General features: G+C 42.8%; 1 protein-coding gene across 5 annotated transcripts in view; it reads left to right on the forward strand.

Moving 5' to 3' along the window:
* The first annotated feature begins 285 nt into the window (after positions 1-285).
* VPS26C (VPS26 endosomal protein sorting factor C) overlaps positions 286-27,378 on the forward strand; it is a 45,074-nt gene continuing 17,981 nt past the window's right edge. For all 5 annotated transcript variants that reach the window (XM_025379540.1, XM_025379542.1, XM_025379543.1 and 2 more), the window contains exon 1: positions 286-1,163. In XM_025379540.1, the coding sequence (XP_025235325.1) occupies positions 1,107-1,163 (57 nt within the window). In that variant the 5' untranslated portion in view covers positions 286-1,106. The remainder of the gene's footprint in view (positions 1,164-27,378) is intronic.

The following is a 27,378-nucleotide window of genomic DNA, read 5'->3' on the forward strand; positions in this document are numbered from 1 at the left end:
ACAACATTTACAAGAGATTTTAACTCAGTAAACGAAGTATGTTAACAGTGCACTGCCCTGCCCTGCAGTAACGCCCCCCACTCCCACAAACTATATCTGGGATCAGCTGTTGCTGGGAGTAAGAATAGGGAGATTCACTTCAGCTTCCAGTCTTTCATTTGCAATCAACCGCCAAGCGCCAGAGCCTGCGGGCCGTGCCTTTCCACCCTTTAGCGCGGGGCGCACGGATCTGAATATTTAATACCCGGTTCCAGGACACGCGCCTGGGGAACACCCACAATCCCTCGCGGCCCGAGGAGCCCGCCCGGCGGGTGACCCAACGCCGCGGCTCCGAGCGGAGCGAGGTCACCTGGCGCTTCCCGATACCTTGGCCCTAGGCCCGGCTGGCGCTGGGACGCTGGGCAGCCGAGCCGCCAGCCGATCAGCGCTTTGCAGGACGAGCGCGCAGGGGCTGCACCCCTGAAGGTGACCGGAACCGTTCCCGAGGGAAGGGCAGGGAACGGCGCCTGGCCACGGACAGACAAGGGGGCGCCGGCTCTTCAGAACCCCAGGGAGAAAGCGGTAGAGGGCTACAGTTGAGGAGATTAAGGACATTTGAGGAGGACAGGCATTCCCAAGTTATAACCTCCAGAAAGACAAATCCATAGTGGTACCCCTCTGCGCCGCACAGCCTGACGGGAGCATCATGCTTCCTGCGCAGGCTGCGTCCAATAGACGGCCTCGGTCCCGCCCCCGGCCGCGGGGCACGCCGGGAGAGCCGAGAGTTCTTCCCTGCCTCCGCTAACCCAGAAAGAAAAGGAGCATTTCCGGCGTAAGACTATCCCGGGTGGAGCTAGTTTGGTCCCGCCTTTCACGCCCGGAGGGGGCGGGGTGAAGGGTGACAGCTCTTCTCCCCGCACTAAGGCCCACTCCTGTGCCGGAAGGAGGAAGGCGTGGGGCGTTCGCCTCTCGGAGCTAGGAAGTGTGTGCGACGTAGGTGCGAGGTCACGTGAGCTGCTGCCGGCTGAGAGGGAAAGGGGCGGGGCCCAGAACGAAGGGGCGAGGCGCCCCTTGTTTCCCTGGGGTCACGCGCAGCCGGAAGTGGCGGCTGCTGTGGAGAATTGGAGATGGGAACGGCCGTGGACATCAAGATTAAAAGAGCGAATAAAGTTTATCACGCCGGGGTAAGTGGGGGCTTGGGGTGGAGGTGGGGTTGGTCGGGTCTGCAGGTTCCGCTGTCTCCATCGCCCTGCACACGTCCGGCGTCCCTAGGCGGGGCAGGGCTGTCCCACCAGGTGCGTCTCCGCCAGGTGGGTGCGTTCCCGCCAGGTGCGTCCCCGCCAGGTGCTTCCCGCGCGAGCCTGGCCTGCCCTGCGAGGGGCCCCGCGGGAGGCGCCGCGCAGCATCTGCGGGACGTGCAGGGCAAGCGCCCGGCTCCGGGGCTGCAGCTCTTCCCATCTGGCCCCTTGAACACCCGGCGGTGGGCATTGGGCCCTCAGGCTTGAGCTCCCGCAGTGAGCGCTGAGGGCAGAGGAGTTGACGACCAGACTCCCCTTTCCCTCTCTCCTAAGGTGCCCGCAAAGGTCCAATGAACGAAAGCTAAAACTAACCTCGGAAGCAGTAATGGTATGTCTGGCGGCAGCATATATTAAGTGACAGTCACTTTTAACATACTACGAAAGTTACTCCTTTTTCTGGTTTTATTCTTCGACTGAGATAAAGGATTGACTATTAAAATGCAAGTATAAAAAAATAAAATATTGACTCTGCCATTAACAGATTTTGTGACATTGGCCAGTCATTTCATCTCCTTGGGCCTCAGTGTCCTTATTTGCAAATGAGGGTGTTGTAAGGTTCCTCTGACTCGGGGAATCTCAACCCTTACTCGACATCAGAATCAGTCACCCTGAGGAATTTTAAAATATGGTTGCTCGGGTTCCACTCTCGGCGATACCGATGATGCATGTGCAGCTTGGGTTGAAATCACAGCCCCAGCACTCTTCGGAATAAAATTGATAGCAGTGGTTGGGCATATTAATGCAAAGTAATCTCAGAAGGGACAGAGTACCAGACAAAGGTCTTGGATGGATGCTGAAACTTTTGGGCAAAAGAACTGGGGAAGCCTGGTATTTACACAAGCTCAAATGTTCATCCCTTTGATGGTTAATTACAAAGGGAAAAAACTGGCCTGGCGCGGTGGCTCACGCCTGTATTCCCAGCACTTTGGGAGGCCGAGGCGGGCAGATCACCTGAGATCAGGAGTTCGAAACCAGCCTGGCCAACATGGTGAAACCCTGTCTTTACTAAAAATACAAAAATTAGCCGGGCGTGGTGGCGGACGCCTGTAATCCCAGCTACCCCGGCAACTGAGGCAGAAAAATCGCTGGAACCCGGCAGGCAGAGGCTGCAGTGAGCCGAGATTGCACCACTGCACTCCAGCCTGGGCCACAGAGTAAGACCCCCTCTCAAAAAATCAAAAGGGAAAAAGGTACCTTTATAATGGAGAAATCTGGTAGTCACACTCTAGCCAAGCACAACAATGAACACCACTTTACCATCACAACTAATGAGACGACTGACATTCGGTACCCCTTGGCATGATGCACCGAAAAGGTCACAACTCAGCTATGTAGTATTCCCGCCAAAAATGTTTAATCCATGTCAGTTCATAAGGAAACAATCAGGCATATCCAAATTGAGGGACATTCTATGAAACAAGTAGCGTGGTTTTTTCAGAAATATCAATGTCAAAAAATAAAGGCGAGATAATTTTTCTAGACTAAAAGACTAAAGGGACATGAGAACCAAATAGAATGCTTAATTTCTGATAAAATATAAATCCGAATATGGACTATAATTGTTGTGTATTGGTGTTGAATTTCTCCAGCGTAATATTTTGGTTATATAGGAGAATACTTCACATGCTGAAGTGTTTAGGGTCAAAGTGTCCAGCCATAGACTGTGCACATATGTTTATGCACATGTGTGTATAGGAGAAAAAGAGAAAGTGAATGTGGCAAAATACTAACAATTGCTGAATGAGGTTAAAAGCTACATGGGTCTTTGTATTCTTTTTAAAAAATAACAGCTTTATAGAGATAATTTAAAATACAAAATGTACCCTTTGAAAGTATACAATTCAGTAGTTTTTTAGTGTATTTGCAGAGTTGCGCATCCATCACCACGATCTAATTCTAGAACATTTTCACCCCAAAAAGAAACCCTGAACCCATTAGCTGTCACTCCTCATTCCCTCTCCCTCCTGACCCCTGGCAGTGACAAATCGACTTTGTCTCTGGAGTTGCCTGTTCTTGACATTTCATATAAATGGAATCGTACAGTTTGTGACCCTTTTGACTGACAGGCTTCTTTTACTTCAAGTAATGTTCGGTGTTCATGCTTGTCATAGCATGTGTCAGTTCCTCATTCCTTTTTATGGTTGAATAATATTCCATTGTATGGATAGATCATATTTTGTTTAACCACTCATCTCTTGATGGACATTGGAGTTATTTCTACCTTTTCACTATTAATAATGTTATGAACATTGTAGTACGAGTTTTTATGTGAGAGGATATTTTTATTTCTCTTGGGTGTATACCTAGGAGTGGATTTTGCTGAGCTACTTTAACTTTTTGAAGAGCTGCCAAATTATTTTCCAAAGTGTCTTGTACCACTTCACAGTCTACCGGCACTGTATGACGGTTCAAATTTTTCCACTACTTTATAGTTTCATAACTTTTCTGGAGCTTGGAAATGTTTCAAAATAACAATGGGAGGGCAGTGACAGGAGACTCTATGCATTTAACTTTAGTATTCATTATTTCATTAACAAGTTAGCACATTCTTTTCAGAAATGTTACTCCAGCTGGGATGCTGAGATATCTTCTGTGGTTTTAAATATGATACAAGTAATGAAAAGTATATTAGAAAAGAGGCAAGCAGTGGAATGGTAAAGTTGTCCCAGCAGAAGTCATCCACAGCCAGGACCACTTCCTGTGGGTCGCAGAGTTGAAGACTGAGTCAGCTCTGTCCCTCTAGACTACATCTCCTGATGCTAGTATCAGGAACAGAATCTGCAATTGATGGCTGAAGGCAGCTTCTCTCAACCTTCAGTCACTTTTTACACTTACATGCATTTTAAAGGAAACATTATATGGTGAATATAAAAGAAAAACATTGCTATATTTTTTTTAAAAGGCGACAGAAAAGAGAAAGTTATTAAACTAATTAATCAATTGACAAAAATCTCTGACATGAGTGCCCATGATTCATGTGCTAGACTCCATGATCTGTGACTCAGGGTAGGTGGAGTAGGCAGCCAGCACTGTCATGGCTGCTTTCCAAGCCCCACGTAGCAGGACCCTTGCGGTCTGGTCCTCCAGGAGGCCTCATTGACCGCAGGCAGTGCATATGTCACTTCTAGTTTGCACTGTGCTTGTGGGAGAAGCGGCCCTTCTCTCCTACCCTCCTCACCCTTAGCTGGCTGCAATGGAGCTGATAGCATACACATTTTCTCTTTTCTCCGTACATCTCAACAGTGACAGTAAAGATTCAGTTACCAAAGATTTGACTTACCTATGGGCCTGCCAGAGCACCACGCCTACAATTCTGGGTTGCTTGAGGTGGCTGCCACCTACTTTAGCCTGATTCTAAGCAGTACTATCCCAGGCTTGAGGTCATGAGTGATTGTCTTTCAAGTGAAACGTGTTTGTCAGTGTAAGCACATAAGGCAAGCTTATGTTCCAGCAGAGGTTCTGGGGTAGGGTTTGACAGCCAGGCAGTACCACTCTCATTTTTCTGATGAGGAAATGGAGGCTTAGACAAGTTGAAGAATTTCATAACCCAACTAGACAAGTTGAAGAACTTCACCCGACTAATGACCGAGTCTGGATTCCAACTCAGATCAGTTCCAGTTCAAAGCATGTCCATCAAACACCATTATTCTGCCTCCCTAGGAGTGGCCATTTTTATGCAAAATGGAGGAATTTGTAATATAGAAATGTTATTCATTTCCTAGTAGTGCTGTGAATAACATTGAGATATTTCAATAAAAAGAGACTGATACGACTTCTACTTTGAAGATATGCTGATTCTGTTATTGTGCTTTTCGGTATCTTTGTTGTGGAAGCATTTGAAAATGGCTTGATTCTATGGACGCCAGAGAAACCTAAGTTATACTTAGATTTAAAATTGACCTTTTTTTTTTTTAAGAAAAAATATTGACAAAATGATTTTTAAAAAATTACAGTTGAAGCATTTAAAAAATACATAAACGTAATACATGACATGTTAAAAACGTAATATCCCGGCTGGGTGTGGTGGCTCGTGCCTGTAATTGCAGTACTTTGGGAGGCTCAGGTAGGCAGATCACTTGAGCCCAGGAGTTCGAGACCAGCCTGGCCAACATGGCGAAACCCTATCTCTACTAAAAACAGAAAAAGTAGCTGGGTGTGGTGCACGCCTGTAATCCCAGCTACTTGGGAGGCTGAGGTATGAGAATCACTTGAACCCGGGAGGCGGAGGTTGCAGTAAGCCAAGATTACACCACTGCACTCCAGCCTGGGCAACAGAGCATGACTCTGTCTCAGGAAAAAAAAAAAAAAAAAAAGGTAACATGCTGCAGAAGAAGGTAAAATGAAAAGTCAAGTCTCCTACTCTTCCTGACCCCCTGTTCTGCCCTTGGATGTATTCACTGATGATTTGTGTACTGTTCCAGACACACGTGTGCACACACACGCAACTTGTTCTTTTGCTTAATAATGTACCTTTATCTTGGATACCTTTTCATATTAACATTTTCATTAGTCCCATTCTTTTTTATATTATTTAATCAACTTCATTCAACCAATGTCTGTTGATCTCATGAGGGTTACAGGTTAGTAGAGAAAGGCAAATATATAAAATGAGAGATGATTAAAAAGATGATCAAGTGCTCAAATAAGAGCATCTGTGGTGTATGAAGGAGCATAAAGTAGGGTATAGTCATCTAGGGGGAAAAGTGAGAAGCTAGGGGCCCTTCTGGAGCTTCATTGAACCTAGTTTTGAAAACTAAGCATTAGAATCTAGTTTTGAAAAGTAAGCATTAGAATCTAGTTTGAAAATCAAGTATTAAACTAAGTGCCCACCATGCACTGCTGGTCTCAGTCATGAGGAATAGGCAATGTAAACCTAGTGAACAAGAACTTGCAGACGTTTGGGATGCAGTCTGAGTCCTGTAGACTGTTTCTTTCACTTGATTGACCAGGTATTTATAGTTGTTCATCCTCATCTAATCTGGCAGCAACAGCAGTTTTTTAATGTGACTTAGGTTGATCGTCTTTCCAAAATATTTGTTTTCTTAAGGTTTATTCTGTTTTGTTTTGTTTTGTTTTTAACTTTGTAAGTTGGCTGTTTAGTATATTGAATTGTAGCCTCCTTTTTAAAAATGCAGACATTTTGCACTAAGTTCTACTCTAAAGTAGTACTTCGTACCTTAAGTTTTTTTTGTTTTTAATAGGTGAGTGAATTATTGTAAAGCAAACAAACCCTTGTAACCCTCCCCACGTCCTGCTGGAGAGGAGAGTGGAAGTAGGATCACTTCACCTAGATTCTAGGAGAAGACACTGCTCCAAAGGACCCTGATGAGGTTTCATGGTTTAATAACCTCATGCACTGTGGGAATGTCAGAGGACCCCGAGATAATGCTCCACTGCCATGTCTGAAAATTGTGTCCCACAAGATTTGATTGGTAGTGTTTTCTATTATTGTACAACTTAAAATATCTTTTAATTTCCATTTTTTTTTGACATGAGTTGTTTAGAAATGTGTGCTTCAGTTTCTGTTATAGCAACAACTCTTGTCACCCATAGCCTTGTAAAAAATCCTAATTTTAATATTTAAATTTTAGAAAATTTCTTACAAGCAGAATTACAAAAAGAGTAACTAACGAAAGTGAGATTATGATGGGATAAAGGAATGTCAAGTCTAATTGTCAGGACAAGACAGAATAACATGGGAATGACAATCAAAATGGACTAAGGTCTTAATAAGATCTGCAACTATGAAGCTACTAAAAGAAACATTGGGGAAACCCTCCAGGACATTGGTCTGGGCAAAGATTTCTTGAGCAATACCTTAAAAGGACAGGCAACCCAAGCAAAAATGGACAGATGGGATTACATCAAGCTAAAAAACTTCTACACAGCAAAGGAAACAAAGTGAACAGAATAACATGGGAATGTTTTCTATAATTTAGTAGTAACTGGCAATAGTTTACAAATACATTGTGTGTATACCGCTGTCATTGCACTAATTATCTTCTGTTGTAGTGACTGTTCTATTAGTCCACTCAATTAAAATATTTGATTTTGTTTATCTTTGTATTCCTGGGCCTGGCAGTACTCGCCACTTAATAGGTGCTCAAAAACTTTATTAAACGATGAGTGGAAGCCTTAAAACATTTTTAAAAATGCATAAGACTGCTAGTTTTATAAATGCATTGATCAGAAAGGGGAAACTATGGTATTGTAAGCATATTATGGGTTTTGCTTCGTAATTATAAATAATATTCTAGGTATCAAGTCCAGAAAGATGTTGGTAAGATTTATTCTTATTTTGACATAGCCCCAGAGCTACACATTGCACCCTCCATTACTTGTGTTTGCTTTAGAATAGTCATTCTTAAGATCATGATTCAAATAAATTGGGAGTAGAGATTCCAGAATTCCTATAAATATGGTTTTCTGTCTGATTCGGGAATGGAATATAATAGAAAATTGTCCAAGGTTTGATTTTCCATGGTCTTCATCCTAGTTCCTGTGGCTCATTGCAAATATAGACCCTTTCTCCAAGCTTGCAGCATTGCTGTTGGGGCACCTTCTCCCTAAGCGCATCCTTCCCCTTGGATAGAAAACTTCTTTTTTAAGTATTTGTTTAAAATAGAGATGAAATCATGCTGTGTTGCCCAGGTCAGTCTCAAACTCCTGGCCTCAAGGAATCCTCCTGCCTTGGCCTGACAAAGTGTTGGGATTACAGGCATGAGCCACCATGCCTGGCTTAAAAACTTGACTTCTCTTTCCAAAGACCCATGTATGGTATGATAATCAGGAATTGTGTTAAAAATTCCCTAATTCCACACTTCCAGTGAAAGATTAAATTTCCCATGGAAATACCTAACTAACACTGTTTTATAATTAGGTAGACTAGGACAGCCTTTTCCAGCTCACAGAGTGCTTTAATCCTTCCATATACTGTTAAGAGGTGGTGTTTTCCCCATTTTTTGGTTCAGATGAGAGCAGATATTTGAAGTTACGTCTTTTTAGTCCTAAATCTAGGATTCTGTGTGCCTTCTCTGGGTCTTAATTCTCATCTGTAGGATGGAGATGATACTACTCAAAGGCTGTATTTTGAAAACTAATGAGATCGTGTTTTAAGACATTTATCCTAGCTTCCAACACCTCGTAGGGGCCGCAGTAATAGGTGGTGGCACTGTCAAGTTTTTTTTCCACGCTCTGAGGTCTGTTCACCCTTAGAACTGCCCTTTGTATACCACAATGCTAGTTACATTAGTACACCCTCCAAATGGCATAATGAGTGCTTGTCAGATGCTTCACCGATTGTCAAATATGTGCCCACTGTCTATGTCTACTTGGAGGAAGGAGAGTCAGTGACCAAGGAGAACATACAGAGCAGACAGCGTTTTTGGCCCTGAGAGCCGAGGGTGATTTTGGTATTGTTGCAACTCCTTTGTTTAGTGCAGTAGATGTGTTCTTGGTCAAAAAGTTGGACTCAAATGCATTGTAAATTACTTTATGTCTTGGAACGCCGTAGGGGAGCTTACTGGTTAGAAAAATCCTGCAGTAAATATTTCTGTAGTGTAAATTTAATGCATTTGTTTTTACAAATTCAGAATGTTTTACATTCTTAAATTCTGACACATGTACTCATGAAAATGACATTGTTAAATATTATGGTTGTGAAAAACGTAAATAAGATATTTACGCCCCAGCATAGCCAGGTTACAATGAGAAGAAATTTATACACTGTGGACTGAGTATTGTTACCTTAAGAACCTCAGTACTACCTGAATTTGGCATGCCCGTAATTTCTTGTGAAAAGAAAAGGAGAAACTCTATACATAAGAGTTCATTATTATGAAGAAAAATTGCAAAGCTAAAATGCTAGTTTTTTTTTAAGCTTAAGTATTCTACTTTAACCTGCTGGATTCTTAGTAAATGAATGATCAGTTGTAGTGAACGCTTGTTGTAAGGACTCAGGGTATAAAAATTTAAATCTTTGCTAGGAGAGATCTTAAGATAATTTGGAGAGGTATGAACCTTTTAGGAATACAGTCATCCAAACTTTAAGTAGCTCTCTTTTTCCGCTAATAACCTAATCCTCCTGAAAAAGCTTGTCTGCTAAATCATAACCTAAACTCTTATGTAATGCATAAGAAGCATTTTCAGGATTATCCGAGATTGTCTGAAAACTGGGATGCGATAAAAAGTGTTCATGCAGTTCTCCACTTGGTGTTTGTTGCCGCAAATCTTGTACGAGCCTGGGCCTGAGCAGTGGTAAAGCTTGCTTGACCACAGCGGCGTGTTTCGGCACTGGACAGGTCTCAGCCTGTTTTGCACACCCTTCATCCCCTGCAAGCTGCTTGCCAGATCTCCCTCAGCCACGATGATGGGCTTTTCCTCTGCCTCCTCCTAATGCCGAGTCCCCGACGCAGACGCTCATCTCCGTCATGTCATCTAGGAGTCTACTCTGTGTCTCCAGACATGCTCTCTCTTAGGCCCGAAACCTGCAGCCTACACCTTCTGCCTGTTAACAAAGAAAGGAAAAAGGAGAAAACTTTATTTTCCAGGTAACAATATGTAGACTGAGGACACGTAGCTTCTGGGAAAGCGAAAGCACGGAAGCCTGGGGTACCCACCGCGCGTTCATCAGGTTCTGGAGTGCAGGGAATGCCCGGCGCATGCGCAGAGGTAACACACGTAACATCGCGTGTTCGTTTTGGCGCCGGGTTTTATCACTAAAAGTTGGAATGCGGCTCTGTATGTCGAAAGGTGAATGGCAGGGCATGGAGACGCTTTGCGTGCGCAGTCTCTGTGAGCCAGCTGCAACGGGCCTGGGAACCGCAGCACGGATCAGGAAAGGATGCTTGCGGGGCGCCTCCTGCGCAATCGGTGCTGCTGCTGGACTCCGGGGTGGGGGCGCCCGGGTCAGCCGCACTCACTGAAGTCGCTGGGCAACGTTTTGCTAGAACAGGTTTCTGTCTGACTGCAGGCAGATCTCACGGCAGTTAACCTCGTAGTGTGAACGATATAGGGGTATGTGAGCAACGCTTCCCCCTGCTGTGGCCGCTTAGTCTCTTGGCGAGGGTCTCATCTCCTCCACACACTGGCCAGCTGGAGCCGCGAGTACCATGTGCAGCGCAGCGCAGACTCGTGGGCGCTGCAGGCTGGTGGGCGCTGCACGGTGCTTCACCGTCCCCTGCCCCGTGGCCCGGCTCCCCGCTTGGTGCCCCACCCGGAGGCGACAGAGCCCATCTGTTCTGTCTGGACTCGGTTTCCAATCCAGCTAACGCGGACTTTCCGCCGGTCCCAGCCGTCCCCTGTCCTGGGAAGTCGTGACTGCCATTGCCCTTGGTGCCCCTTTGTCCCCATCCTCCCACGCCTCTGGTGCTCTAGCTCCCCACTCCTTTCCCTCCTCTGCAGTCCTCTCTTCCGCCCTTGCTCTGGGCTGACCGTGAGCAAGGCAGGGTTGTGAAAAGCTGGAAGGGGAAGCCAGTTTGCCATTTGCTTTCCGCTTTCATTTCAACCACGCTGGAGTTTGTGACGTCGTAACGCTCCCCATTTCACGCATTTCTTTTTCCATCAGGTGGTTGTTATACAGACAGGCAGTGCTTTTACTGCATGTGGCTGCACCCCCACCCCAACCAGTTACTTTTCTAGGTTTCAGCTTACGTTCAGAAAACAGACTGACTTGTTAGCCATCGGCCAGATGGGCTGACCTGCGTCCTGTCCCCGTCCCCGAGAGCACACAGGCCAGACGCTTCGGAAGCGCGTGGTCCACGCGTCACCTGCGGACAGGGGCTTGCCCACGAGAAGCCCCTATGGCCGAAACTCAGAGGGAAACCTTGCCTGTTTGCTGTCCAGAGCCCAGGGAGAGGTCAGTTGACCTCAGAACCTGATCCTTTTTTATTTTTTCCAGAGCATTTTCTAGATCAGTTATTTACAGACCTCATTTTGGGAAACTGCACTTCTTCTTTTTACATATATTTGCTTTTTTTGTTGTTGTTGTTGTTGAAACAGAGCTTCATTCTGTCACCCAGGCTGGAGTGCAGTGGTACAATCTCTGCTCACTGCAGCCTCCATCTCCCAGGCTCAAGCGATTCTCCTGCCTCAGCCTCCCGAGTAGCTGGGATTACAGGTGTGTGCTACCACGCCTGGCTATGTTTTTATTTGTAGAGACGGGATTTCCGCATGTTGCCCAGGCTGGTCTCAAACCTGTGGGCTCAAGCGATATTCTGGTCTCAGCCTCCCAACCACCATGCCCCAACTCCATATTTACATTTTTAAATTATAAAGTGGTAAAACTTAAATTTATTACCACGAATAAAATAAAAAAGTATGTCCTGGATATTTTTCATACAAACACAAATATGTAAAGATGGAATTTTTGTAAAATACTTCTTATTGTCCTCTAACTTATCTACAAGAACACGTTATGGACATGTTTATATGGCGAGCAGCCATGAAAAAACCACCTGGGCTTTTTATTGTCTGTAATGGAGAGCTTGTGCTGTCACTTGTTGGCAGAAAAAAAATCCAGGCTCAGAGAAATAGTGCCTTTCCCAAGATGATAGAAAATATATTTTACCTTTCATCTGGTTAGTTAAAATAGTTGTTTCCTCATATAAATAGGTCAATAAAATGAACATTGTTTAGGATAAAGATTTTCCAAAAAAGCAGTGAAACCCTTTTATTAAATGAAGTCTTACATAAAATTCTAATATGTCAATTTTAATAATAAATATTAAAATACTTTATTTTATAAACAGATAAAAGCAGAGCTGTTCTACTTTAAGTGAGAATATCTGTTTTCTCCCTGCCTTCCCTGACTCTTCCTCACATCCCAAAGTGGCTGCTGAGGTGTCTTCACAAGCCTGGGGCCAGTGGTTCTCTTGTAAAGTATTAGCTCCAGGATGTCGTGACCAGCGAGAGGCAACAAGGTTGAAGTTTTTTCATGCCAACCTATTTAATTTGGTCCTATGTTGAAACTTATAAGTTCTGTCAGCTTTCAGATATAATGCAGTGCCTAGGGCCGGGCACGGTGGCTCATGCCTCTAATCCCAGCACTTTGAGAGGCTGAGGCAGGCGGATCACCTGAGGTCAGGAGTTCAAGACCATCCTGACCAACATGAAGAAACCCTGTCTCTACTAAAAATACAAAAATTAGCCTAGTGTGGTGGCGGGCACCTGTAATCCGAGCTACTCAGGAGGCTGAGTCAGGAGAATCGCTTGAACCTGGGAGGCAGAGGTTACAGTGAGCTGAGATTGTGCCACTGCACTCCAGCCTCTATCTCAAAAAAAAAAAAAAAAATGCAGTGCATAGAATGAGGCTTTAAATATTTTGCCTTTATTTACTGGAGCATTGAAGCCAAAAAGGTACCCACCAGTTTACTGACTATCCTTGGATACTTTCTGCCATTTTCCTCCTTGAGAATTTACTCAGCTGGGGCTCTTAGACTAGCAGTCTCAGCAAAAGCTGGTGAGCTCTGGAGACCTTCACTGTTGTCCTACTTACTTGTCCTGGGAACTTGAGCTGGGAAGGACAACATGAGATTATGACTCTTCTGCTTCTGATAGGAACAAGCTGTCCTGACCCTGGATTACTGATGCTCTGACAGAATTGACCTCTGGGTGGCTGTGAGGGTTATACCTGCTGTGTGTGCTCTGATCTGTTGGGCAGGTCTCTGGTGGCAGGTAGCATTGGCTCACATGCTTTGCAGTGATGGCCGAGTTCCCTTCATCCTCACTACCGTTCCCCCATGACAGTCTTATTTACTTTTATGGTTTTACTGTTACATGCCAGGCATCATGTCAGCCCAAAATTAGCTCTTCTTTTGTTTTATCAGAAAGAATTATTTAAGACAATTTCTCTAAAACCCAAATCTTCATCTTTGGGAAAGGAGCAGCAGTCCTGTCGATGGAAAATTAGGAGCCGACGGGCAGAAATCCCATTCATCATTAATCATCAGGAAAAAAAATAAGCTCTTTCTAATCTAAAAAAAATACAGTCATGATAGTTTGACCGTATGTTTCAGATTTTAAAAAACTGTTTTGTAAATTGAAAATATGTGTTTTTACTTGCTAAGAAAATGCAACTAATACAAAAGAATGTCTTCTGCCCCTTCTCCTCTACTGCCCCATGAACAATGCCCAGAATTAACCACATGACGTTCTCCGCATCTCACAGTAGTTTCATAGGGCAGCCTTAGGTGATCTGTCCCCAGAGCCCACCCTGGAGTAACCTGAAGCAGAGACCCCGTTCCGTACTGCTTCATTAACACATGATCTGCCCTACAGTGCTCTTTTTGCTGAGCTCTTTTTTTTTTTTCTTTTCTTTTTTTTTCCCACCGTAGACGGAGTTTCGCTCTTGTCACCCAGGCAGAATGCAATGTCTCGGCTCACTGCAGCCTCTGCCTCCCGGGTTCAAGCGATTCTCCTGCCTCAGCCTCCCAAGTAGCTGGGATTACAGGTGCCTGCCACCATGCCTGGCTAATTTTTGTATTTTTAGTAGAGATGGGGTTTCACCATGTTGGCCAGGCTGGTCTTGAACTCCTGACCTCAGGTGATTTGCCTGCCTCAGCCTCCCAAAGTGCTGGCTTACAGGCGTGAACCACCGCACCCAGCCTGAGCTCTTTCATTATTTACTTATTTATTTTAGAGATGGGGTCTCGCACTGTTAACGCAGGCTGGAGCACAGTGGCACAATCATAGCTTGTTGCAGCCTTAAACTCCTGGTTTCAGGTGATCCTCCCAGCCTAGCCTCCCAACATGGGTTGGGAGTATGGTGCAAGCCACCCCACCTAGCCGTGCTCTTGCTTTCTGACAAGGGCCCCTTAGGCTGTCAGCCTCATTTGCTGCTAGACTCATCTCTTGTCCTCTACTCTGAGGTTTGCCTGCATCCTGGCTTGGATTGAACACTGCACTATTGTCATTCATACATGGTTTCACTCTGACTGGGATTTCAGTCTGATGGCTCTTTGGGTTGTTCATTATGTAAGTGTGGGCTGACTCTACAGAGCGTTTTCTTTGGCGGACTGCCTGTGTTCCACGGTCATTACTTTGGCCTATAATTATGCCAACTCCAGGCTCCTTTGTAATTGGAGCCCTCCTAAATGTTTGGTTTACAGTCTGGAGTCTTTACATGCACTTAGGCCAATAGTTCCAAACCAGTGTCAACTTTGTAAACCTACAAGTTTGAATGTTATTTCTTGAATAGTCCTTATCTGAAATGCTTGGGACTAGAGGTGTTTTGGATTTTGGAATTTTTTCAGATTTGGAGTATTTGTAGATACTTAATGGTTGAGCATCCCTAATCCAAAAATCCAGAATCCGAAATGCTCCAGTGAGGGTCTTCTTTGAATGTCATGTCAGCGCCCAGAAAGCTTTGGACTTTGGAACATTGCAGATTTCAGATTTTCGGACTAGGGATGCTCAATCTATATTGAAATCTGAAATCATATATTGAAGTCTGTATCCGGTAGTCTGTTAACATAATTTGACTAATATGTACTAACTCCTGAACCCACACAACACACCACGATTAGAATTTAATGCTCTGCTGCTCAAGACCCTGCATATACTTACATTTATTAATGTTTACTTTTTGTGAAGAGTATTTTTCCCTTTCTTCTAAACTTTTATTCAGTGGTTTCAGTTTCTTTTCCAGGCTCTCAAGAAAGTTTCAGAGCTAGAAGTTTCAGATCTTGAAGTTTCACATCACACTGTTGGACAGCATGCTTTTTGTCAGCCCATTTTACTGGGTATTGACGCCCGTGTGGATACTATGCCATACTTAGAAGGAACCAGCTATGTTTTACCATGTTGGTTCTGCCCCAGAATGTGCTACTAAAGCCCCCAGAGCATGGGCTTCACCTGTTGTATTCCCTGCCATGTCCAAGTGCCTAAAACAGTGTCTGACACAGCAAGCATGCCAAACAATTTGTCAAATGATGGTATTTTTTATCTATGTTGGCAGCACATGTACGTAAGCCATGTAAATTGACATCTTGTTATTTTGTTACAGTTTCATTGCTAGTGAACTGACTTTTGTAGATTTTACTTAAATATTAATCAATTTTAGAATATGACTCAATTGTCCAGAAAGTAATATAACTATTTCCTTTTATACATGATAATTTCTGTGTTTTTTAAAAACAGGTATAATTGCAAACAGATGGCTCTTTTCAGTGTAGAGTTCCTTGAGACTGTAGCCATCCACACTTCAAGATACGGAACAGATCTGATGCCCCCCAAATTCCCTTGTGTTCCTTTGTAGCCCATTTTCCGTCCCTATAGTTTGCTTTTTCCAGAATGTCACGTAAATGGCATAAATATGATTATGTGTTTGGTAGCCTTTGAATCTGGCTTTATCATTAGCATAATGCATTTCGTTCGGATTCATCCAAGTTGTGTGTTAATAGTTTATTTGTTTTGATGGCCGAGTTATCTGCCCTTGCATGGGTGTATCACAGTTTGATCATCCATTCACCTGTAGAAGACGTTTGGGTGATTATGAATAAAGCTGCCAGAAGCACTTGTGCATGATTTTTGTGTGAACATAGCTTTCATTTCACTTGGGTTTTAAAATCTAGGAATGGGGTGGCTGAGTGGCATTGTCTTAGTTTTTTTGTTTGTTTGTTTCTTTCTGTACGAGGAACTCTGTATTGGCAGCACAGGTACGTAAGCCATGTACTTAAGTAAATACCACGTAATATTGGCCGTTACCATGTGGAGAACTATCTGGGGATTGTTTATCCTGTTTTTCAAACAAGATGGAAAACAGTTATATCAAATAGTGGAGATGGGGATACCTAACAAATTGAAATCTCTTAAATGTTTCTGATTTCCGCTTTCTAATCATAATGGGCCTCTCGGTGCTGCTAAGAAAGGGTAGAGTGTTTCAACAAGCAGTTGTCTCACTCATGTTTTCCCACCCAGCTCAGTAACTTCCTTGGTGTTTTGTTTTCATGTTAGTTAACTGCGAAGTACATTTGGTCCTCATTGGTGAATAAAAAGGCATTTCACTATAGGTGTACCGGATCTTTAGATTAAACGAGATGAAAGAATCTCAGGTGGTTTAGGAGGGAAGGCCTTGTTTAGATATATGCACACGACTGTGGGGAACAAAGATGGGCTGTCACAGTGCATCACACTGCCAGGACCATTTATGAAAAGCATTGCAGAGAGAATGACTGAGGCATTAAGAGGCTTTTACTTCTCTAGCAGTTGTGTTCAAGTCCAAAATAAGAAATAACCCAAAGAAATGTGACTTCTTTTTTTTTTTTTTTTTTTTTTTTTTTTTTTTTTTTTGAGACGGAGTCTTGCTCGGTAGCCCGGGCTGGAGTACAGTGGCCGGATCTCAGCTCACTGCAAGCTCCGCCTCCCGGGTTTACGCCATTCTCCTGCCTCAGCCTCCCAAGTAGCTGGGACTACAGGCGCCCGCCACCTCGTCCGGCTAGTTTTTTGTATTTTTAGTAGAGACGGGGTTTCATGGTGTTAGCCAGGATGGTCTCGATCTCCTGACCTCGTGATCCGCCCGTCTCGGCCTCCCAAAGTGCTAGGATTACAGGCTTGAGCCACCGCGCCCGGCCAGAAATGTGACTTCTTAACACAAAATCTTCAGATCATTTCCTGAGGAGAGACTATTATGCTCGTGGGTTATCAAAAGTTAAGAGGCTTAGAACTTTGTACATTGAAGTCTAAAGGCTACCCACTCTGAGATTTTGTTTTATTTAAAAATAGATTCATTATAATAGGCAATCAATTCATAGGGTTCAACATTCATGAATTTCAAGATAGATACCCCCTGCCTCGCCCACCCTATTCATCAAGGGCTTCTGTGGGGCAACCACAGCTATCAATTTCTTGTGATTCCTTCCAAAGATACTGTATGCATCTGCAAGTGAATATGTACAAATGTGCTTTTTCTCCCCCTTTTTCACAAATGGTGCAATATACAGCTTTTAAATTAAAAAAAAAAAAAGGAAAAGAATGTATGGGAGTGAGGGACATAGACTGGACGTGCTGATTCATATGCAATAAGGAGTCAGTTCTTAAGATAAAACAAGGAAACTAGCCCTGCATCCCCATGTGTACCAATATAAATGAGCTCCACCACATTGTGGAAAGAAAACTCACTGTTTTCCTATTGTTGGAATTTAGTTTGTCGACCATCTTTTGTTATTTACAAACAGTGTTGAAATGAATAACTATGTTCATAAGTCATCTCACATCTGCACATGTATCTGCTGAGCCCATGTGTTTGTAAAATGTTTTTGGTCTTGCCAAATAGCCAGCACAAGGTTGCAACATTTTAGGTTGTCCCCAACAATGCAGAGAAGGCTTGTTGCCTCCCCTCTGACAACACATGTAATGACATTTAAAAATCTTTGTTTTAATTGCTATTTATCATATTTTTGTTGAGATTGAGCATATTTTTCTGTGTTTAGGAACAATCTGCATTCCCTTTTCTGTGAGCTCTTCGTTCAGATCATTTGCCCATTATTTTTCATTTTTCTTCTGAGTGATTTATCTTTGTCATTGATTTCTTTTTTTTTTTTCCCCCTGAGATGGAGTCTTGCTCTGTCGCCCAGGCTGGAGTGCAGTGGCGTGATCTCAGCTCACTGCAACCTCCGCCTCCCAGGTTCAAGTGATTCTTCTGCCTCAGCCTCCCAAGTAGCTGAGATTACAGGCGTGCACCACCACACCTGGCTAATTTTTATATTTTTGGTAGAGATGAGGTTTCACCATCTTGGCCAGGCTGGTCTTGAACTCTTCACCTCCTGATCCACCCACCTCAGCCTCCCAAAGTGCTGGGATGACAAGCGTGAACCACCGTGCCCGGCCTTTCATTGATTTCTTTTAGGTGTTCTTAAAATATTAGGGAAACCAACCCTTTGCTAATTTGTTATATTAAGTTGTAGATATTTTACCTAGTATATCATTTATATAGCAATATTGTTCATAGTCATATTTGTAGTCATATTTATTCAGAGTTTTGAGTCATTCATAGAAAGGCCTTTCCCACTTTGATATGATAAAAATTATTCTCTATGGTTTTGTCCAAAATTTTTATTATTTCAGTTTTTACAGTTAAGTATTTGCTACATTTGTCATACACAAAAAGTTTCAGTATGGTCCAACTTAATTTTTTTTTTTTTTTTTTTAAAGACAGAGTCTTACTCTGTCACCCAGGCTGGAGTACAGTCGTGCAATCTTGGCTCGCTGCAACCGCCATCTCCTGGGTTCAAACGATTCTTCTGCCTCAGCCTCCCAGGTAGCTGGGACTATAGGCGTGCACCACCATGTCTGGCTAATTTTTGTATTTTTAGTGGAGACGGTGTTTCACCATGTTGGCCAGGTTGGTCTCGAACTCCTGATCTCAGGTGATCTTCCCACCTTGGCCTCCCAAAGTGTTGGGATTACAGGCATGAGCCACTGTGCCTGGCTCAACTTAATTTTTTTGGTCGAATTCTCTGGCCAGTTTTCCGATATCACTTATTGAATATTCCTTCTCTTGCCTATGGATTTTAAATGCTACCTTTATCAAATATTAGCTTCCTATACTATCTGGATCTATTTCTGGACTTTCTGTTCCATTGATCTTTCAGCCTGAACATGTGTCCTGTACCACACTTTGTAAATTATAGTAGCATCGTAATACCTCACAGTGCTAGTTTCTCCAATTTTCTTCTTTTCGGATTTATCATTGCATATAAACTTCAGAATCAGCTTGTCTAGTGTATCCCTCCCACTCCCGCCATCTCCCTTTCAAAAAGAAAAACAATTGTGGTGGTATTTTCTTTAAGATGAGGTTGCCTTTATAAACTTACTTCTGGGAAAGCAGACTTGTTAAGGGTGTTAAATCTTTCCTACTCAAAGTCCGGCATGCTTTGCCGCTTCTTCAGATTTTCTTTTGTGGCTTTCAGGCATGTTTTAAGTTTTGTCATCTGGGAATTTTAGACATTTCCTGTTAAATTGACTTATAATATTTTAACTTTTTGTTCCTTTTGAAAATAAGGCCATTTCTTCCATTGTATCTTCTCACTAGTTTTTGGTTTATACGTGATACTTATTGGTTTCTCTATGTTAATTTTGTACCCAGCTGCCATGTTTTCTGAAATTCTCTTCATGTTGATAGTAGTTTTTCAGTAGATTCCCTTGGGTTTCTTCAGGTATACACTCATATCATGTGCAAATAGTGATCATTTTACCTTCTCCCTTTGAATTACTTCTTTCTTTCTCTAGTTTTATTGTATTAACTAGTACTTGCAGAACGTTAATCGAAGGATAACGTTCTTTTATTCCTGACTTAAATGGATGATATCTTGTTTTCTCGTTAAGTTTGATGCTGGCTTTTGGGTAAGGTAGATATATTTGGTTATTTTAAGGAAGTATTCTTCTATTATTTTACTAAGAATTTTATGAGGAATGCATAAATTTTATTAAATACCTTTTCAGCATCTATGGAGATGACTATATATAATTTTTCTCCTAATAGCTATTAATATGAGTTGTACTACTAGTTTTCTCTTTATTAAACTATGCTAATATTACTTGACTAAATTCCACTTGGTTATATATAGTGTTGCTTTAAGTTGCTACTGGACTGCATTCGCTAATATTTTATTTAGGACCTTTGCACTGGTATTTACAAATGAGAATAGTCTAGTTTTCTCTCTTCTCCTGTCTTTCTCTCTCACTGTCTCTCTGAGTGTGTAGAGTTTTGTCTTATTTTGCTGTCATTGTTATGTTTGCTTTGTTTTTTTTTTAAAGTTCCTTGCTTTCTAATAGTTTTATATTGGAATTTTCTGTTCTTTACACAGGGAAATTCAGGGAATGATCTCCTGTGAAGCTGTCAGGTTTGGGGACCTTATTTAGAACTTTATTTTTTCTATGATGATTGATTTGCTTGGATTTCATGTCTCCCTTGGAGTGATTTTGGATAAATTATATTTTCCCAGAAAAATAATTCACTTAGCTTTTCAAATTTACTTACATATAGTTGAATAAGTTGAATATTATCTTTTAATTACCTCCATTTTTCTAGTAGTTGCCTGTTAATTCTTACTTTGGATATTTGTGGTTTTCTTTTTGATTAGATTATTTAATAATTTGCATTTCTTCCCCCCGCCCCGAAGAAAGACCTATTGGACTTATTAAGGGATCAGTTTGGCCAGTTTTTAAAAGTATATCATGGACATTGAAGAGAACATATGCTCTGTTTTCAGGGTGTAAAGATCTGTGTGTGCCAGTTCGTTATACCCTGTTGATATGTACTGTAGGTCTTCTGTATCCTCATTTCTTTCTGTCTACTCTATCGGTCATGATCTGTAAATTAATATCTCCCACAACGAATTTCTTTTACTCAGTTTCGCCTTAAATCTATTCCCTGTAGTTTTTGCTTTACAAATGTTGACACTTTTTGATCTGATAATAATATAATAATACCACATGTCTTTTTCTTTTTTTAGAGACAGGGTCTCACTATGCTGCCCAGGTTGGTCTGGAACTCCTGGGCTCAAACAATCCTCCTGCGTCGGCCTCCCAAAGTGCTAGAATTGCAAGCATGAGCCACCACACCCGGCTTCACAAGTCTTCATTGCGAGTGCTCCTTTAGAATTGTAAAGTACCCTTTGTCTTGTTTAATCCTTCATTCTCTGAATTCAGCATCGTCTGATATTAAGATGACAATCCATGCCTTCTTTCTTTGCCTTTGCTTATCCTTTCTTTATTGTCCTTTCCAAATCCACCCTCCACCCCTGCCATTTTAGGTGCTTCTCTGTCATACAACATAAAATTGGATTTTGCCTTGTAATATAATATTAATGTCTGTTTTTGAATAGGCATTAATTTGGCTCGTTTGTTAATGTGGCATATGTTTGGCATTAGTTCTGTCATTCCTGCTTGGTTGGGGGGAATGTGTTTTTAAGTAACTTTTGAAACATCTTTCTCTCTACAGTCTGTCTTGTTTGCTTTATGTTTGTATGATTTTCTATTGTTCTAACTGTTACCCTTGCAACTTCTTATTGTACCTGAATCTTCACATTTTAGACATTATTTATTAATTTCCTACTGTGAACAATGGTAAATTAGCATATTTCCTCTTTCCTTTCCCTTTCTTCCCTCTACTACCTGATCTTAGTCACTTACAGTATTCGTTGTTGTTTACTTCTGTTAAGTTTATTTGTACGACATTATTTGGTTTATTAATTTTAAATCAGCACTGTCTAGTAGAGCTCTCTGTGATGATGTGAATGTACTTCTTATCTGCTCTGTCCCTCATGATGGCCACTGGCCATAGTGTGGCTATTAAACACTTGAAATGGAAGGACCTGAATTTTAACTGTTAATGTAAGTTTAAGTTTCAATAGTCACATATGGCTTACGGCTACCATACTGAAAAGTGTAGACCAGGTGCGGTTGACTCACACCTGTAATCCCAGCACTTTGGAAGGCCACGGCAGGATTGCTTGAGCCCAAGAGTTCAAGACTAGCCTGGGCAACATGGCAAAACCCCATCTCTACAAAAAATACAAAAATTAGCTGGGTGTGGTGGTGTGTGCCTGTAGTCCCAGCCACTCAGGAGGCTGAGGCAGGAGGATCAGTGGAGCCTGGGAGGTGGAGGTTGCAGTGAGCTATGATCACACTACTGCACTCCAGCCTGGTCGACAATAAGACCCTGTCTTTAAAAAAAAAAAAAAAAGTATGGAAGTATGGTTTGAATAATACATTTTTCAATCCCAACTGTCAAAGATGGGGAAGCCATGTACATTATACTACTTCCTAGATTCTAGTTCTCTTAGTCTCCCAACTAGTGTCAGTTACATTCTACATTGTCAGGACTTACATTTTGCATTCTCTTTCATTATAATCATCACATATCTCAGTCTTCTTCTTACAATTAAATGGAGTTAATCCTCACAGTTGCTTCTTTTGACATAGTTTTTCTAGCCATCTCGTGGATAGCTATAGTTTACTATTTAGTACATTCCTCAAGAAGGACTTTTATATAGTATTGCTTGGTATATGTTTTTTTTTAGTTTGGTTGGATTTTTTTATTTTTGCACATTTAAAACTTTCAGTTACATTGGAATGACAGATTAGGTGAGTATAAATTCTAGGGTCACACTTCATTTCCTTGAGCATTGTTGTATCATTCTACTTGTATTTTGAATTCCATTTTGCTATGGAGAAGTACGGTTTCTTTTCCTCTTATGAGTGACTTGATCTTTTTTCCTGACTCCTAAAGGATATTTTTTTTGAATAAGAACACTTTTGCTACAGAGTATTTTCATTGAGTGCTCCTAATTCATTTGCCCTTGAGTGTTTTTTTAATTATCACAGTAAATATTTGTTCTGTTTCGTTATTTCAGTTTTCTTATTTGGAACGTAATTAGGCACAGATGTGTGCTTGTCACCTGTCTCCAATTTTATCTCTGTCTTTGTGGTTCTTTTTGAATTCTTTCTTAAATTTTCATTTAATTTATTTGGATTTTGTCATTTCTGCCCTGCGTATATCCTCAGACCCTTTTAACTTTATTTTCTATGGTGGTTTGCTTTCCTATATTTTTATCTCTCCCTTTTGCCTCACCATTTACTCCCTGAGCTCTTATAGCTCTGTTTTGTGTTCATCCTTTATAGAAGCAACTGTCTCTTTGGACTTTAAAAATTCATGGTGAAATGCACATTCACCATTTTCATCTGCTTGATGGTATGATGGTATGGATTTTTTTTCTGGTGAATGATCGTTTATTCATTTAGTAAGTGTTCTTTGAATGCATACTGTTGCCAATCACTCTGCCCTGGTGGAGTTTATGTTCAGGGGCAGGAGACAGACAATAAATAAAATAAGGAGGCACTTTTGTCGTTATTTTGGAAGGTGTGTCACAGAGTGCAGTCAGGGAGGGGGGATAATGAGTGCTAGGGAGGGAGTAGTACAGTTTTAAATGTGGGCTCATGGAACCGAGCCCTGCAGGTATCTGAGAAGAACAAGGAGTTGGAGCAAGGAGCATGGGCAGGTGCCTAAGGCTGGAATGTGCAGGCCTCTGAAAGGAGTGGCAAGGGGGTGAGGGCAGGAGTGAGGGAGCAGAGGGCCCCACATGAGGGCGGTCAGGTAAGGAGAGGGTGGGTCCCGCTTTGTAGGCCTCTGTGGCTCTTACTGTGTGCATGAGATGGCGAACTGCTTAAAAATCTAAGTAGAATAGTGACCTGATCCGGCTTTCGTATTCATCTGCCGCTGGTATTTCTCTCCTTCCTCATTTCCCCTCCTTCCTTTCCCTTCCCACTGTCATTTTTTAATCCATTAGATGTCATGTGCTCCTCTGCTGGTTCCTTTTAACCTCTCCTTGCAGGAGATGAATTTATTCCTAGAACAGGCTGGCTAGAGTGTTCTAATAGCTGGAGGATTTACGTGTGAGTTTCTTTCATCTTTACTTTGCGTGAACCCATGCAGTAACCAGCTGCAGGGCGTTTGCACCTTGCAGAGGGGCTCGTTGTCTCCACCGCTGCAGAGACCAGCTGCTTCCAGCACGGGGTGGGTTGATAGGATGCCTCTCTGGGTGTGGCCTCAGCTGTTCCCAGGTGTACCCTCACTTTCCAGAAGAAGCACATTTGCAGAGCTGGGGGCCTTGTTTCTGTTTTTCATCACATGTCCCCCTGCTCAGTCTTCACTTTTTTTAACAGCTCTTTCACCTATTTCATGGTATTTAGCTGTCTCCTTGCTTTGCCAAAAATGCAGTTGGTGGTTTTGGTTCTTGTTCTTTGGGTGATTTCCAGGAAGCCAAGAGGGGATCGCTGACTTGATGCCACCATTTTCAAATCCAGAGTCCCAATTATGGTTTTGGCATTTTATTCCAGAAAACAAATAAGAAAAAGAGTTGTATAGTTTGGTAGTGGCCTTTTACATTTAGATAATACAAGGTTAGGCTGGGCACGGTGGCTCACACCTGTAATCCCAGCACTTTGGGAGGCTGAGACGGGTGGATCACTTGAGGTCAGGAGTTCGAGACCAGCCTGGCCAACATGGAGAAACCCTACTAACAATACAAAAAATTAGCCGGGCGTGGTGGCGCACGCCCGTAGTCCCAGCCACTTGGGAGGCTGAGGCAGGAGAATTGCTTGAACCCAGGAGGCAGAGGTTGCAGTGAGCCCAGATTGTGCCACTGCACTCCAGCCTGGCTGACAGAGTGAATGAGGAAAAAAAGAGAATACAAAGTTAGAAATTGTGGTTACTTTTGCCCCCCTTTGAACAAACTTGCCAGTGGTTTCTGCTGTGAGAGCCAGCAAAGCTGAGAAGAGCAAGGATGGCCAGGAGCCTTTGGAATGCTTGTTCCCAGGCTGGTCTTTGGGCTGAGGTTGAAGATGGGCAGCTTCAGGCCTCTCTCCAGATTTAGCTCCTCCAGGGCAGGGACTTGGCCCCCTTGAAGCAGGCTCTGAGTGGTGTGGTTCTTGGATGCATTGCTTCTGTCCACCTAAAACAAAGAGGCTGAGGCACAAAGTATGATAAAGAGCTGACATGAGCAAAAGAGAGGACAGCTGCCCAGAAGATACGGACCCAGTGACCTTGGATATGAACTCCGTTCACCTGTGTTACAAGTAGGTTGTTAAGGCAAAGAAAGGGAGACAGGGAGTGGGGTGATAAAAGTTGTTTGTCAGGAATTCTCATTGGCTTACAGACGTGACATCGATGGGCGATTGGCTCTCCATTGTTAAGCTCTAGGGTGTGGGCTCTAGTCTCGGATGTGGCGTGATTGAGGTAATTTATAGCTTAGCTGCTGGTGGCAAAAGCAGGTGGTTTCCAGAGATGAGCACAACCCAGAGAAGGGGAGGACGGGACTGCTGTCTCATTTCAGTGTCTCTGGGCTGGATAACGTGAAAGTGTTCACATTCCTCAAAGGAAAGCTCTTTTCTTTTCTCACCCTGAAGAGGGGTCTGTCTGCTCTTCCTAACGCGGGTGGGTCCCAGCGTCTGTGCTGGCTTCTGTGATGAGCACGCACACCACACGGGGCTGCGCCTCTTCCTTCTCCCGCTTGACAACATGGCCTTTCCCAGGCCAGGCGCCTCCTTGATGATGAGACAAAAGCTACGGCTCTTCTCCCAAAACGGTAGCACCCTGCACACGATTTCAGTGTAACTTTCTGGGTTTGTTGCCAGTCTGTGAATGGTCCCTCTTTGTAGTCATGCCCCCAGTTGAAGGCCTCTGCTTGTGATGTTGGACTAGGTATTAGTACTATCTGGAGCCATAAATCTTATGTCTTCCTGGTGAAAGTCTAGACAAAAATCTGAGGGAGAGGTTCTTGGTGAGATCTCGGGTTTTCCTTAATGTCTGTTATTCCGGTGTATCCTATCTTCCTCTGCCAGGATGAATCTGGCATTGTGTAGACAGATCTTGCCTCTCTGTTAAACCGTCTGTTTCTAAATCCCTTGGCTCCTTGGCCTCAGGTGGCTAATTCCCTATCCTTCTTTCATTGGTAGGAGTTGAATAAACCTGTATACTGTAAGAATATCTAATTTATCTACAAATGTTAATTTTGTATTTTCTGTACTATATTGTGTCTCACTGAAAGAATGATGAAAGAATCCCTTGAGTCATAAAATATCTACTCTGCTTACTTCTGAGGTATGTCACTACTTTTTTCTTCCTGTGCTGCAGGGATTAAGGAAGGAAAAGGCTTTACTGATGTCATAGTTAGAATATGCCAATCAGTGAGACCCAGAGATCTGTTCCCGTGAGATTGATGGAAAGTGTTATGATTACATAGGAACGGAACCATCCTCAAGTGCTACTGTGTTGTTTAATTGATAAAGCTCACAAATTATTTTGTCTCATTTATTTGTGGGATATATTTGTCAAGTAGATTTTTAAAAATATACTAGTGGATTGAAATTTCTTTTTCTCTTTTTGAGACAGGCTCTCACTCTGTTTCTCAGGCTGGAGTACAGTGGCTCAGTCATGGCTCACTGTAGCCTTCACCTCCCAGGCCCGAGAGATCGTCCCGCCCTCAGCCTCCTCAGCACACCACCAGGCCTGCCTCATTTTAAAAATTTTTTTATTTGTAGAGAAGGAGTCCCACTATGCCGCGCAGGCTGGTCTCGAACTCCTGGGCTCAAGTGATCCTCCTGCCTTAGCCTCCCAAAGTGCTGGATTACAAGCATGAGCCACCTTACCTGGCCTAAATTTTTAATATTAAATTTCCATTTGAATCTGGGCTATACAAAAAATTAATAGAATTAATGTTAATTAAACTTAGAATTTAAGTTACTTCACAGGAATTTTTGTTTAAGTCTGCTTAGGAATTTTTTAAGAGCAGCAAATTAAACATTAAACATTAACATTGAAACAAACAAGGTCATCTCCATTTTAAGCAGAATTCAAAGAGATCTCATTTTATTCTTAAGATTGCTTAAAATGGAGATGATCGTGTTTGTTTTCATTAGACTTCAAGGCTTTGGGTTGGGGAGTGGAACCAAAAACAAAATACTTAGCATGTTTAAGGGACATAGAATATTTCTTGCTTCCAAAATTCAAGTTAAAGAAAGAACTTGGTAAAAATTTTTCACTGGATAACTAGAAGAAATAAAAGATAAGCAGATTTAGGCCAGGTGCGGTGGTTCACGCCTGTAATCCCAGCACTTTGGGAGGCTGAGGTGGGCGGATCACGAAGTCAGGAGATCGAGACCACAGTGAAACCCTGTCTCTACTAAAAATACAAAAAATTAGCCAGGCATGGTGATGGGCACCTGTAGTCCCAGCTACTCGGGAGGCTGAGGCAGGAGAATGGCGTGAACCTGGGAGGCGGAGCTTGCAGTGAGCTGAGATCCCGCCACTGCACTCCAGCCTGGGCGACAGAGCAAGACTCTGTCTCAAAAAAAAAAAAAAAGATAAGCAGATTTAAACACCAGTAGGACAGATGTTTTTTAATGGTTTGATCTGCAGGCCAATTTTTATTTTTACTGTTGATTTTTGAGATAGGGTCTTGCTCTGTCACCCAGGCTGAAATGCAGTAGCGTAGTCACAGCTCACTGCAGGCTCAACCCCCAGGCTCAAGCAATTCTCCCACCTCAGCCTCCCCAGTAGCTGGGACCACAGGCGGGTGCCACTACCCTCAGCTAATTTTTTTTA

This window comes from Theropithecus gelada, chromosome 3 (genome assembly GCF_003255815.1).
Source record: "Theropithecus gelada isolate Dixy chromosome 3, Tgel_1.0, whole genome shotgun sequence".
Lineage (NCBI taxonomy): Eukaryota > Metazoa > Chordata > Mammalia > Primates > Cercopithecidae > Theropithecus > Theropithecus gelada.